The sequence below is a fragment of the Falco biarmicus genome, chromosome 15 (genome assembly GCF_023638135.1).
Source record: "Falco biarmicus isolate bFalBia1 chromosome 15, bFalBia1.pri, whole genome shotgun sequence".
In the NCBI taxonomy this organism is placed as follows: domain Eukaryota; kingdom Metazoa; phylum Chordata; class Aves; order Falconiformes; family Falconidae; genus Falco; species Falco biarmicus.
In genome coordinates this window covers 21,022,764-21,036,877 of record NC_079302.1, presented here as the reverse complement: position 1 = coordinate 21,036,877, position 14,114 = coordinate 21,022,764, and the positions used below count along the sequence as shown (strand labels likewise).

Here is a 14,114-nt window from a genome sequence, read left to right as displayed (position 1 = left end):
ATGCCCCTTGTTTTTTTTTAAGATGCCCTTTGGCTTTTGTTCTCCACTTCGTTTGCTTTGGTGTAGGAATTGGAGACCTAGCCGAAAATGGGTATTTTTAGAAAAGTGGACGTTGATCACTGGTCTTTCTCTAGCAAACGTCGGCTGCAGAAGAGGAACGGGACAATCCTGCACTGCTTGGGAGTCAAGAGGAGCATAAGGTAGGGTGAATGGCGGATCAGCTCATCTCTTCTGGGGAGTATCCAAAACATGTCAAATGGCACAGGACCACATTACCCACACGCAGGAATCCCCATATTGCCAGGTAACAGATTCAGGGGAACAACTACCACCTCATTTGAAACAACGCTGCCAAAGAGAGCCCTGGGGGCATTGCCACCCCTCTGGCCAGTGAGCAACACAGGCCAGGAGCCTCGTCCACACCACACTTCTGAGGCCCCTCCAGTCTCAGCCCTCAGAGCAGAATGAGAATTGGTGGGTTAACACATTGAGCCAGACTCTTCAGAGCTGTGCAGTGAAAACAACCAAACAAACCCAAAACAACAACAACAACAAAAATCCAAAAACCTGAACCACAAACCAGTCAAGAGGCAGTAGATAAGCTGCAACGGGGACACTTCAACTAGTTAAGAAAATACCCCACAATTCTCAACAAAGGTGGTCAAACATTGAATGGGGCAATCAAATGTTGGTAGAGCGGTCACTATGCTGAGAGATACTCAAAACTCTCCTCAAGAAGGCTCTGAGCAACCAGGTCTAACTTCAAAGCTCGCCCTGTTTTAGTGGGGTTGGACCAGAGACCTTCAAATGTCCTTCTGATCTAAACTGTCTTATTGACATACTGGACTAGACCCTGATTTGGGATGCTTCCAGACAGGAGAAGACAGCAGGTAACAGGGAAGAGATATAAGATCTCCAAGGCAAGAACATGCTTTCAAATAGTTTGCTTTGGTATTGTGTTTTAGCCTCACAAGAGACAGACGCTGCCAAAGCACTCTAAAAGGGTTCTCCATCCTGTGGGAGAGAGGAAGATACACAGAAAGCAAATCCATAGCGTTGTGCTCCCAGGGAGCAGAAAGATGCAGGATTTAGCAGGCACAAACCACACTCCGGTGCTTGCCAGGAAGCTGACCGACGGTTCATTAGGTCATCTCTGGGTCAGAGATTCAAAGTCAGAGTTAGAAAACAAAACACGGACTAAGTCTGAAATCACTTTATTGAAAAATTTCATACAAGAATAGTAAGTGGTAAAAATATTCAGGTGTGATACAGCAACACCACAGACAAGCTCCTCACACACCTCAACCTGAGGCTGGTCCACTGTCTCCACATACTGAGCTTTCCAGAGACATCTGCAGCACCCTGTCGTGTCATGACATGTCATGTCAGTGTGTTTCAGTGCAGCACAGGGAGCAGAGTCTGTCTTTACGTCAAGTAAGATTAGCTAGGACTGATTTTTCCTGTGAGAAAAATCCTGTGAGAGGTATGAAAGGACCTGTAGGTCTGTTGAGAATGCTGTTCGCAATGTAAGGCGTCATTCCCACCCCAGCTCAGCCAAAACACTGACTGAAAGCCTGTAACAAAATATCTTGCAAATAAAAAACTTTTAGAAAACTAGCATTAAAAAAATTGCTATATATAGCATAAAACCATCAAAAAGTGACTGTGCCAATTTCCCCTTTACACAAACAGAATTTTATTCTATTTTATTCTTTTTAGAAAAATCACATTACATTAGACATTTACACAATATATTGCATCTTTCTGAAAAATTCTGTGCAGCAGAAGCCCCCCCATACAGTACCTGGGCAGTTACAAGACAGACCAGTAGCTCCCCTTTAGTTCTGCTGTCTCTACAGGAGCTGCCAAGAATTTGGTTATTGCAGTTTTAAGATTTGGAAAGTAGAAAGCTGCAGGGTGGCAAGCCAAGTGTTTGTAGATCAGTATCATTCCTTCTGAAGAAGGAGAAAAAAACATCACAGGAATCTCTTGATAAAAAAGATACCACATATTAGTTGTTGCTGGTGTCAGTGTTGACTGTTTCTATGTCAGTTTTGATTTGCAGAGTACCACTTCATGTGCCAGAGAGGTACCTGCAGCATCTTTCAGTAATTTCTGGCCTACTAAGAACATACAGCCAAGCCACTGGAGCAAATAAAACCACGTTGGTTTACTTTGTTTCATGAAAAAACACTGTAAGACGCTGACAGACACAGGGTTGTCCGCCTGCTGTCTGAAAACAATTAACATTAATCGTTCCCCAATTCAATTTCCAGCAACCTGGGAGGTGTTACATAGACGGGCAATCCTACCTTGCCCCTACTCTTCCAGGCATGAAAGTCAAAGCCCCTGCAGCCTTCATGCACAGCCACGCAGGAAAGGAGCTGTACCCCAGGGACCGAAGGTACTGCTGTGTGTGAAACCCACTCTGTATTTGGTGACTTGATTTTCTCAAATAACTCAGTAAGAACTTAGTAACTCTTTGCATAACCTTGGAGAATACCAGGAGTGGGCTTTACATTGGAGGATTACGTATCAGATGACTTGCTTCTCTAAGAAACCAGCAGGAACCCATTCAGACAGTTAGCACAAGGATATTTTTTTTTGTTAGGGGGGATTTTTGTTTGCTTTCTTTAACAGAGAGCTGGCAACGGCCAGAGCCCCTCCCTGTACAAAGCGTACAAAGTTATCTCCAGCTAGGGGTCCTAAAGCATAAAGCCCTTTCTCCTGAGTGCACTCATAGGTGAATGGGTCAACATCTATGGGGTTCCTCTTTGGATTGACTGGTTGGTCACTGTCCATTGCCAAGTCCATGCCATTATTTGGCAGAAAGGAGAGGTTGGGGTTTGAGCCAGTCAGAACAAGAGCCATGGAAATTTTATAAACTTTCTGGCAGCCATTCTTGTCCTGACAGATACATTTCTTGTCCTTGCTGAAGGATAGCACGTGATGTTCAGGAAGGCTAACATAACACTCATAGGGCCCAGCACACGCAGCTGACTGTTCTTTCATCATCTGATGGACTTTGTGGTATTCGGGGTACATCATTTTGGGGAGCTGGTTAAAAATAAGACCTGGATCACCGACTCTCCTCCGAAAAACATGGATTACTGGAATATTGCAATGGTGAGCAAAGAGAATCGCATCAGCAGCTGTCAGACCAGCACCTACAATCAAGACTGGATCTGACATGATGCCAATGTTGTTGTTCTTCACTGCTTCCTCTAGGGCAGACAGCTGGTGATGGACATAGGAAAGGTTCTCTCCCTTGACCCCAAGCCAAGTAGGACTATCATATGTTCCTGTAGCTAAGACCACGTTCTCTGCATAGATGGAGAAGGGCTCTTTATCACCTTTCACAGTTCTGAAAAATCCATCCACCTGAAAAACCTCTGCACTCTTCTCATTGAAATTCCCGAGTGAGTCACTATTCTCCTGCAGATCTTTCTGTGCGCTGTTGGAGATGCTCTCTGCGCTCACTTTCCTCACAGAGACCACAACAGTACCGCATCTGAAATTCTTCTGCAGTCCTTTCTTCATCACATAGTGTTGGTAATATTGAGCAATGTCTTCTGCTGTGGCTCTATTGTTTCTGAGGCCTCTGTAATATAGTACAAACAAAGGTCAAGCAGCAGTTAAGTAAGAGACTGGAATTTCTTCCCTCTTCCACTGAATGTATCTAGAGCCATCTACCCTGGAACTACCAGAGAAGACTTGTCTAGTTTCTCTGACTTGAGCAAAGTTACTGCTGGTACACAGAGCTAACTCCGATCCACAAGCTGTTGGACAGAGGCAGCTTTCTCTAGCATGAACCCCAACCCTAAGAACAAGGTTGCTCATTTATGCTTTCCTCTCACATCTTGCTTCCATTCCATTTTTAACTCCTGGACTTTTTAAGATTAATTGTTACACGTCTCAAGAGAAGCACCTCAGAGACTGCACAGTAGCTGAGCTGATTATCCTTGTCATTAGGGACAGCAGCAGTAGGCAAAGAAGTCAGATGACCATGTCTTTTCCAAGCTTTGTTCCAAACTCATGGTCACTGTGATCCGTCTCCCCAGTGGGTGTTGAGAAGGACACATTCCAAGCAGCGCTGCAACTTGACCTGTACCACTGAATGCAGAATGGACTTTTACTGGAGGGTGGGAGGGTGTCCCTTCTCTCACTAGAATCGTCCACAACAGATGGTGGCTACATTCAAGAAGTCTACTCCACTCCAGGTTCCCAAATAACCCCTAGATGTTTGCAGATAATCACACCATAGATATCTTACCTCCTTTTTTGCTTTAGCCAGTCTTTGAACGGGAGATCTGGGAGTCCCATCCATTCCCCTCTGCTCAGCGTAACCATAGAGCCCTCGATAGACTGGAACAAGCAACATAGTAAAATGACTTTCAGTTATTTCATGTAAGAAATTAAATGCGATTTTGTATGTTTCAAGATGGCACAGATCACAAAATCAGTGATTTCCTCTGATCTCTGCCATGGATGAAACGATCCATGTTTTCCAAAAAGAAGGGTAGACTAGAAACATAAATGCCTCTCCTGCTCTTTTTCCTTTTAGACTTTTGCTTGTTTATATACATATAATGAAATGTGGCTGACTGGCATATTAGAGGAACTTTTGCTTCTCTAGTCAACACACCTGGCTATCTTACAACATGCAGACCTAAGCAGTTAGGATTAAATTCACATACATGCCAGGCACCTCCAGGAGCGTTTCTGCCAAGGACCAGATGGGGGATGGCTCTGTTGGTCTCGTGCCACCAAGTGAGGACAGATTCTGCTGTTCCACCGAAGTCTGTGTCTGGACGCTGAAGAGCATCAAACAGAAGAGCCACAGGGCTGTGGGATCGTCCCTCCAAGCCTTCAGACAAATACTCCAAATCCTAAGGAGAGGCAGATCAGATGCTCAAAATGCATGTCTTGCCAGGTAGGAGACAACTTGTTACTCCAATATTTCCAGTCAGTGGTTTTGGTGTTCTGTGATGCTCATTTACTGTCACACAGACCCCGTTACTGCTCAAGGGATACCTCAAGGATCTTAGCAGCTATGCTGGCACTTCATGCAAGGGAGATCTGAACAATTAAAAAGTACTTTGCTTAAAGCTCATTCTGTCTGGGTACTTTGAAATTCAAATGAGGTTATTACTTATATTACACCCCCAGGATGCTTTACTGTGATGTTATACTGTTTCTCTTTACACAAACCTGGTCCAAAATGGAGACATCTGGTGCCTCTTGCAGCTTCCTCTGGAGAATGGGATGAGGATGAAGACAGTCTCTTTTGAAGTAAGGGATGTTGCCTGACAGCAAATACGAGAGACAGATTCCTGAAGGTCCATTCCCTAAAAAAACACAACAGAGAATTTATACTCCTGCAGACCAAGCAGCCCTTTGAGGAGTGTTTCTAATGTCCAGCCCAATTCAAAGGATACAACACTGCTCTGGATACAGGGGACTGTCTGTTCCAGGTTGACCACTGAGCTATTGGATGGAGTTGGGGAAGTCATTTTACCCCCATATGTCCCCTTCTCCTCCTCTATATATATAGTTGTGTCTATTTGCATTGCAAGGTCTTCAGAACTTGCTGAAAAGACACTGGATTAAATAAGCCACTTGAAGTTTGAAGTCTCTAGCACACTGATAAATTGAGTTATTGCTCATTAACTTCTTAAAAGATTTAGAAACTGGTCACGTACTGGCTGGGGGCCTCAACTCTCCTGGATGGACATTTCATCCCAGTGCAGAGTGTTCATTGTGCACAGGATACAGAGTGAGTCCAGAAAAGAGAGCAGATATTGAAGTGAAGGGGAAACAGCTCTGCTCAGTAAGAAATCCCATCTAATACGGGATACCTGGAAATAGCAGCTTTGACTAACAGGTCTTGAGGACGCTTTCACATGGGAATGAGCCCTACCATGGTACTGCCATCAGTGTGTTAAGGAAAAAAGTCTCTCTGCTATGCCAAGACAACCCCTCCCACCCCACCCCCCCAGAATACAGCACTCTGAACAGATTACTGGATGACTGAACTCCTGCTGACCACCCAACAGCCAGTGGAAAAACCTGATATATGTGACTCTGAAGCCCAGTGAGAGCAGCCCGTGGAAAGTTTTCACATGGCTGCTGTCCAGCATGTTTAATATTTTACAGTGTCTGCACAACGAGGTGTCAGGCTCCCCGGCTGCTCAGGCTTTGCTGCTTACTAGTATGTGACTAACCACCATTACGTCACGCAGTGACGATGCAGGGGAGGAGAGCTGAAGTGACACAGCAGCCTGTGTTGACACAGTGCCCGTGTGACATGCGTGGGTGACTAGAGCAAAGGCTGCTTCTTGGGGACATGAAACAGAGGGAGGCTCAGGCTGTGAAGCTAACAGTGAGCTGAGCTGTGCGAAGGGCAGTACGGGTCACAGCTGGGGCCAAAGTCTGCTGTGCTGAGCAAGGACCAGCAGCTGCAGGTCAGCCTTTGGAATATTCCACTTGCAGGAAAATTATCCAAAACCAACAGCAACAGAAATTGAAAGCAAACTAAATGCAGCTGTAGTAAAATATAACACTTTCCAGGTTGCTTCTTTGCTTTAGGAAGTACAAGGAGGTACCTAAGCCAAACTTCAAGTGCACAACTCCCAGCGACACACAGAGGATTCACTTTGAACCACGTGTAAGTATGATATGGATGGTCACAAGTACAGCTGCCTCTGCGGCTTGAACTATTCTAGAAAGCAACTGCCTTCATGAGGCTGCCAGCAGAGCACAGGGAGCCCCCAGCCTTCCTCTAGCAGGGTCTGGGGAAGTAGCTGAAACCTGCGAGCAATGTCCAGCTGCAGTGAAATAGCTGAGCTGCCTCCTCAGAGCACTCATCTTCACACTGGTGCTTCTGAGGTTTAGTGACATCCACACCGGATCCCTGTATAGGTGCGCTAGGGATGTACCAAAATATCCTCCCTCCCACCCAAAGACTTGTACCACTGAACAGTCCACAGTCACTTGACTAGAACCTGCTGCTAGCAGTGTCCTTATCAGACTTGCTGTTAGCAAGGATCTAAGGGTGATTTCTGTGGTGCACTAACTTTGGAATAGCTCTCTTGGGTGCTGTAAATTAGATAAGGAAGGAACCCAGCTCCACAAGGTACTTAAACACTTGCTCAGATAAACAAGGTGCCACATGTGCACTTGAGCAGAACTCATGGTCGGTCACAGAGGGGAAGGCACTGACATCACTACTTGTGCTTGGCTCCAGAAATCACCTCACATTACAGAGCTCCTCTCCTGCAAGGGAGACGAGACGGTTACTACATAACATGTTTCCTAAACTAGTAGAAAATCCACAGCTTCTTACTATTCTATTAAATCTGTACAAAATCAGTATAGCTGACTTGCTTTTAAAAGAAATCTGTGAAAAATTTCAAGAAGCTTTAGAAAGCGCTCCAGATGCTGTTAAACACACACAATGGGGGAAAAAGATGTCACAAACCCACTTCCAATTCAAGCACTACAGATAATCACTTTACAGCAAGTTGATTAACTATCTGTAGTGAAAAGGTTTCGAACCATTCTAAATATCCAACAGAGAAAAACCAGGCCCAGCTGAACTGATGCCGAAAGGCTTACCAATTTTACTATTAAAGAGGCGTGTGGTTTAGCTGGTCAAATACCTGGTTCCCTACTTCCCACAGCTCTTAGTGGCCTTTTCCTTGGTACCAGGGGAAGTTTGGCGGTCAGGGAAAGGATGCAGAAACAGCAGTCAGGCATTGTTTGAGTAAGAACACGTGGAACAAAACGTGAAGACAGCAAGTCCAAAGTAACGATACACAAGAGAACGCAGTAATGCTGGCAGGAGAAAGCTTACCTATGATCACAACAGGCAGTGGCTTGAACCCACTCTTATTTTGGGGTCTGGTCAATAATGCATACATCTTCCCGTCTGGAAGCATTTAGGTGCTGGAGTCTACCTGTTAAAACAAATAAGGTTTGAATTATTTGCTTTTTTGACAAAAAACCCTGTGACTTTCTACAGCCCCCAAACCCAGGTTGATCTATTATCCTTGCATTGCAGACCATCACATTACACTTCCACACTCAGGACAGGCCTACTTATCTTTTTCTCCTCCTGCCCCCAAAACCAAAGGATGATTCCCTGATTACACATCAAAAAAAAAAAAAAAAAAGGGAGAGAACCCTGATCTTTCTCATCTACACATGTCCCTCCAGAACAGCTGTCAATGTTGGTAACCCTCTGACTACAGTAACTGAAGTGTTGCAGCTTGTTAATGAAAACTTCATTTCTGCCCATACTGTGCAGAAAATTGTCATAATTATCATGAACACTTTGTACTTTTTAAAGCAACTTGTGCATTTATTTATAAGTAGAGCAAACCTTACTCAAGACTTCTCCCCAAAGGCTGCAAACCTCCTGGCTGCATTTTCAAATATGTATCATTCCATTACTACAGGGTTTGTTTGAAAAGTGCTAGTTTAGTTCCTGAACCTTCTTCCTTAATTTTCCAGAAAATAAAGTTCTAGGTCTGAACAAGTAAATAACAGGTCTTTAAAGAAATTACACATCATCATTATCTTGCATACTAAGGTGTCATTAGAGTGGAATCTACAAAAATAATTAATCATTATGCAGATATTCAGTGAACAGTGAATTAAAGTTTTTTGCCATTCCTGCAGGAATCCTACCATGTTAAATAATTGCTTTAGTTTTCCAGGGAATTCCACTACACTGTCACTAATCTAGAGAAGTTAGAAGTTATTTTTACCAGAACAAACATGAGTTTTTGGGAAGTTGGCATATGCTTTTAAGTTACTCTACAGAGAATACAGTCTTTTATAAAAACATCTATCTCATTTTGGAAAGCTAAGTAAAAATCCACTGAATGGCATGACTTTGTTCAGTAGGGCATGCTCTCCACAGCCTTTTCAAGCGCAGAAAGATCTTTGGCAAGCGCACTGCACCCTTTCATAAGGTCTGGCACTTCACTGCCCTTGACACAGATATTGCAGCAAATGTCATCCTGCAAGTGTAATGCTCCACTTTAAGCCTGACATTTACATCTCCAGTGACTACATTAATGCGGTTAAGACCCTGGTGATTGAATGAGCAGCCAGAAAACTATAGGTGAACTTAGGACTTGCAGAATCCCAGGGTTCAGGAAGTCTTTCAAGTGCATTTGCCTGCAAGTACGTGGTAATTCTCATATACGCCAATATACAGCCATTGCTGGACGAGACACAGCTATTCCAAGAGGACTGGATTCATTCAAGTAGAGAGGCACATAATAAGGCTTATGAGCTGAATTCCAAACTAGCAGCTTTGTCCAAATTTTTGGATCACAGTTTAGTAGCTCTGCTTGCCTATTACCACTTTACTAAGCATTAGTCGAAGATTCTCATGCATTTTGCCTGACAGTGCAAGAACCACTCAAAAGACATAGTAGTTGTGCTTTCTAATTAAAGTCATTTCGAGCATCTGGCTTTGAAGAGAGCTGGATTTCAAGAAAACTTAGGTTCCCCGTTTAATTGAGACTCCGAGGTAGATGCATACACTGCAGAAGATGAACACTTTGGTGTGCTGTGTCCATACCAAAGCATGCATCTAACCCTCAGAGCACATTTAGTCCAACCTTGCTAGCTTCAGGAGCACAGCCTAACTGCCCAAGTATTTCCCCAGCCTTTTGATTTTTTTTTTTTTTTTTGTTGGTTTGGTTCCAATCACAAACCAACCAAAAGTTGATTTGGTTCAACCACATGAACCAAAACCTGCACCACCTTCAGCAGATTATTGTGTAAATTTACTCCAAAATAATTCCCTATCACAAAGCTCCAGAGTTGCAGTTGGTAGATTTCAGCACTAGCAGCTGGGACGGCCAGAGACACCAATGGAACAGGACACTGGTGTGACCAGTAAGGTATTCCCCTCAAACCAGCTAAACCACAGCACCTATTGGGAGGTTAGCAGAGGGTTCTTCTCCATGGTAGCAAATGAAGCCCTCTCCATGGCTGTACTATACAAGAAGAGAAATTCTTCTTAATTTTTCCTAACACAGAGTGTACATCTTATTTCTGTGAAACTACTGGGAGTCTGAAAGAGGGAACCAAGATATCTGGAAGCGACTTTCCAGGCTTCTGCTCCACAGCACTCTGCAGCAGCATGCATGGAAAGACTGTATGCACTCTGTAGACAGCGGTAACCCAGCAACACCGGTGAGATTTTTGCTGGAAGCAAGGACTGCTGAACCAACCCAACACAGCACATGGCAACAGCTCCAGGAGAGCAGCAAAGCCAGCACATAAATAATGAGCCTGCAAGCCCGTTTGGAAGACTTGGGCGCAAAGTCATACTGTTGTGTGCCAGCATTTTTCTGGGTGACTCTGAAGGGGACAAAAAAAGGCACAGGGCAGAAGTCAGCTTGGCAGTTCTGTTTGCTTTAGAGGAAGGTGGCCTTGCTCCTGACCATCGCACCATGCCACCCTCTCCCATCCTGATAGCGAGCAAAGCCGGCAGCTGGAGGTTCACTGATAAGGCTCCCTCATTTCACCCTCCTCCATTCTATACCTTCTGACAGATGAAAGAGAAGCATTTCCTGGAATTAACGCAAACCTCAATGGCTAGATGAGCAAAACTGTTAGTCTGATGAAATTACTACATCCATGCATATCTATACGTGGCCATTTTTAGCCATGGTTTTCTTCAGGATCTGGGTTCACAAAACCCCATAATGACCGCTTTAGTGCTATGTGCTCTGTTTCCTGGAGTTTTGAGACTGGACAAATCTATCAACACAAGATTAACCATCAGAGATGCTTCTGTTTATCCTAGCATGTCTCTACAAATGGGAGCAGTCCCTTCCACATACTATAGCCGCAATCTCTGTAATTCATAGTTAATAATTCTTTTTAAGTAGAAAGTGAATCAGATGCTGAACCTGTTTATAGCTATTCCCATCCTGTCGGCTAAATGTTTGACTCCTGGGAGTAAAACTGAGCTCAAAGCATCTCAGGCATTTCAGTTTCAGGCCAAATATTCACTTTTCCTTCCATTAGAGGGTGGATTATTTTAATGTTGGTTTTTTTTCTGGCACAATCATAAAATCAAGGGACCACACACCCCTCAGCAACCTGTACAGCTAATGCAGCGTAGCAGATGAAAGCCTGTTCTTGCAGGGGCTATTGGAAAACACACAGGACAACGAAGTTCATTCCAAATCTATACAGAACTAGTTAGCAGCAAGATAAAGCCTAAGCTAACAAGAAACCCAAGACCGCTCTTCTCACCCTCCTTTTATGTAGAGTAGGCTGCTGGGCACTCACACGTAAGTCACACTGATCCCTGTTTTGGCTCCTGTTTTAGACTTCCTACTTTAAATGGGTGTCTCTTTCCTCCTCTTCATTTGGGAGCATGCTGCAAACTCCGCAGTTTATCTCCTCACTGCTTCCAAAGCATTTCAGTGTCTATGTGATGTTACATAATTTTCTGGCTTGGAAAAGCACCCAGCTCATTCTGGGCTAAACTCTGCATACCTTCCCGACACAGCCTTAAGCCTAGAGGGACTACAACCCACATAAAGTTGCTCAGTGTGACCCCTGGTAGTTCCAGGCTGCCCAACTGAATCAGGTTTTAAGTGAGTAAAAGAAAATGCAAAAGATGCATGTTGCAACACAACGACACTAAGTGACCTTTAGCAGAAATAAAAAGCCAAGTTACATCTGTGATATGAGAGTAGCTCTCTCCGTAACATCAATGAGGCTTTTCAGCACGTGGGGAGAGTCCAAGGGAGCAGGGCAGTCAGTATATCAATAATGGAAGAGACTGAAAGAGTTACCACGACACTTCAGTTTAAACAAGAACAATTCTAACACAAATGCAGCAGTTTTCTTCAGCTTCATTTCTTCATCAACCCATTCATTTTGCCAGCAGCTTTCAAAATCTTATTCATTAGTGCTTTTAAAGAAAAAAGCAGCATTTGGAATAGCTTTTATATTTTATACTTTCCTACCAGTTTCAGAAGTTTGTTTCCCACCCACACCCCAGCATTATCACTTACGTGCCAGGCCAGTTACCCCCCAAACACAATTATAGCATGTGGAAAACATTCAACTTGATGGTACATAACAACAATACCATTCTCAAAACACCCCTGTGATATTCAGGAAGTAGTCTGCCAGCCAGAGCTCTCCACATTTACTTATAGCCTTCTTACCTTTAGCAGCAGGTCCGATGAGAAGAATTGGGATCTTTATGAAAATGCCTGTACAGTCAGGAAAGGAAACCAAACTACAAGCCTTGAATCCCGTCTCTGCTCTAAGACAGCTGTTTAAATATAGTAGGCTACCAGCACTAAGAGAGGAGAGGAGGAGCTGAAATGAATGGAGGCGGAGCAAGGAAAATACTTATAAGCATGAGTCAGCAGAATATTTCCCTTTCCAGCTTCTGAATGAATGATGTAGTGATCTTCCTTAGTAATGTTCAGCTGACTACATGACTACAGCAAAAGCAGGCTTCTAGGAGCCATGCAGGGCACAAGTCCTGCATTGAACAAATATCTTCATTTTTAACCCTCTGGGCAAATTAAAACCTGAGACTTCAAAAAATGCAATGCTTCCTGTGGAAGAACCGGCTTCTTCCTCTGTACTTAAAAAGAAAAACTGCTAGTTTTAATTGCAGGTGGGAATAAAAGTGAAAGGATAGTAGCACTGTGTGCTTGCTCTAAAACTAATCTTTTTGGCCACAAAAGGACAAGAAAATGGGATTATTTTCTTCCTGCTTTGGATGGTTTGTGGTTTTAGTTTTGCCTTATTCTATCATCAGTATAGTGGTCTGAAAATACAAGAATTCAGTTTATATTTTTTTCCTCAGTGAGATAGTCTTACAAACCTGTTGCACGGTAGCAATAAAATGAGCTCAGTTACTTCCTGTAAAACTTAAAACATACCAAGATGTTAATCCAAGGTATCTTACTCAATTCAGTGGAATAATCCATCGAGCTTGCTAAATTTAAAGTGCCCTTAGCAAATGAAATAGATTTGTGCCAGTGTTCAGTTCAAATAGTAAGTGCAGCATATTTTTATTTCTGAGGCCATCCGTTTTCAAACTACAACCTCCAAGGAATCAGGAGGACTACTGATACCAGTTAAGATGCCTAATTTCAATCATGTGATACAAGAGATAAAAACAGTTCACAAGAAAGAATCCTAAACTCTCACAACCCACATCAAAGTAGGATACTCCATAATCTATGTTAATTCCACCAGAATAAATTGTTTTAATAAATATGAAACCAGTATTTCACTTAAAATTTAACTAGCAGTGATCCCTCTGAAAATCTTGACTCAGTAAATACCTGTCAGACTGAGAGGTGGTTTTTTTAGCATCTCTTTCAAGTGTCTGGGCCTTTATCCAAGGTAGTATTTGCACAGTGCTCTTAAATAACTCATACTGATTTTTTTACAGGAGCAAAGGCTTTTATATGCATTCTTCAGACACGTACTGGCAGGTAACAAATGCACCTGTATCAGTCAAGGAAAAAATAAGCTTTCAGAGAAACCAAAGCATTTGTTTGGTTATGTGATTTAAGGTTGCCCTGTTACTAGGTTTTTTCAAAAAATATCTTCAATACATTGCAGTGTTGCATGTCAAACATTTTAGAACAAAGATGTTCAAGTCCATACTTGCTCATACCACAGATACAAGAGGAAACCATGCAATGATTTGGCAGGCTTTAGAAGCAGTAAAATCAGAAATACTTCCTATGTGTGCAAACCTGCAGAAATAAAGTTGTCCTCTGTGTACAAGAAGAGGAGACCCTCTCCATTTCCCACCAGAATTTGGAAAACTAGAATCTCTATTACGTCTGCAAATAAAGCCAGATGTCTTTCCAAAACCACAAGCTGTATCACGTTTTTGCACACAGTACAATTCTTTAGAGGAAAATGTCCATGTACAATAACCCACTGTCTCATATTTGCTTGTTCAGTATAGACCACTGAATACAGCAATCTGGGGGCTTCTTTTTTATAGCTATCCCAACAAACATATCACATGGAATTTATATCAACGCTACTATTTATCCTTGTCTACTTTTGTCTGGAAACAAATAATACAG

The 14,114-nt window shown here is 43.1% G+C and overlaps 1 protein-coding gene across 1 annotated transcript; it reads right to left on the bottom strand.

The window, feature by feature from the left end:
- Positions 1 to 1,200: 1,200 nt before the first annotated feature.
- Positions 1,201 to 12,369, bottom strand: OSGIN1 (oxidative stress induced growth inhibitor 1). Its single transcript, XM_056360413.1, has 6 exons — positions 12,213 to 12,369; positions 7,856 to 7,958; positions 5,212 to 5,348; positions 4,698 to 4,889; positions 4,274 to 4,365; positions 1,201 to 3,601 (listed from the first exon to the last, which is right to left on the bottom strand). The coding sequence occupies exons 2-6, from the start codon at positions 7,938 to 7,940 to the stop codon at positions 2,608 to 2,610; spliced, it is 1,500 nt and encodes a 499-aa protein (XP_056216388.1). The 5' UTR covers positions 7,941 to 7,958; positions 12,213 to 12,369; the 3' UTR covers positions 1,201 to 2,607.
- Positions 12,370 to 14,114: the final 1,745 nt, after the last annotated feature.

Coding starts and splice junctions, on each gene's coding strand:
- OSGIN1 (XM_056360413.1), bottom strand. CDS start 7,940: ATGCTTCCAGACGGGAAGATGTATGCATTATTGACCAGACCCCAAAAT. Junction 5,349..7,855: donor ACTGCCTGTTGTGATCATAG/GTAAGCTTTCTC, acceptor GTGTTTTTTTAG/GGAATGGACCTTCAGGAATC. Junction 4,890..5,211: donor ATGTCTCCATTTTGGACCAG/GTTTGTGTAAAG, acceptor GCCTCTCCTTAG/GATTTGGAGTATTTGTCTGA.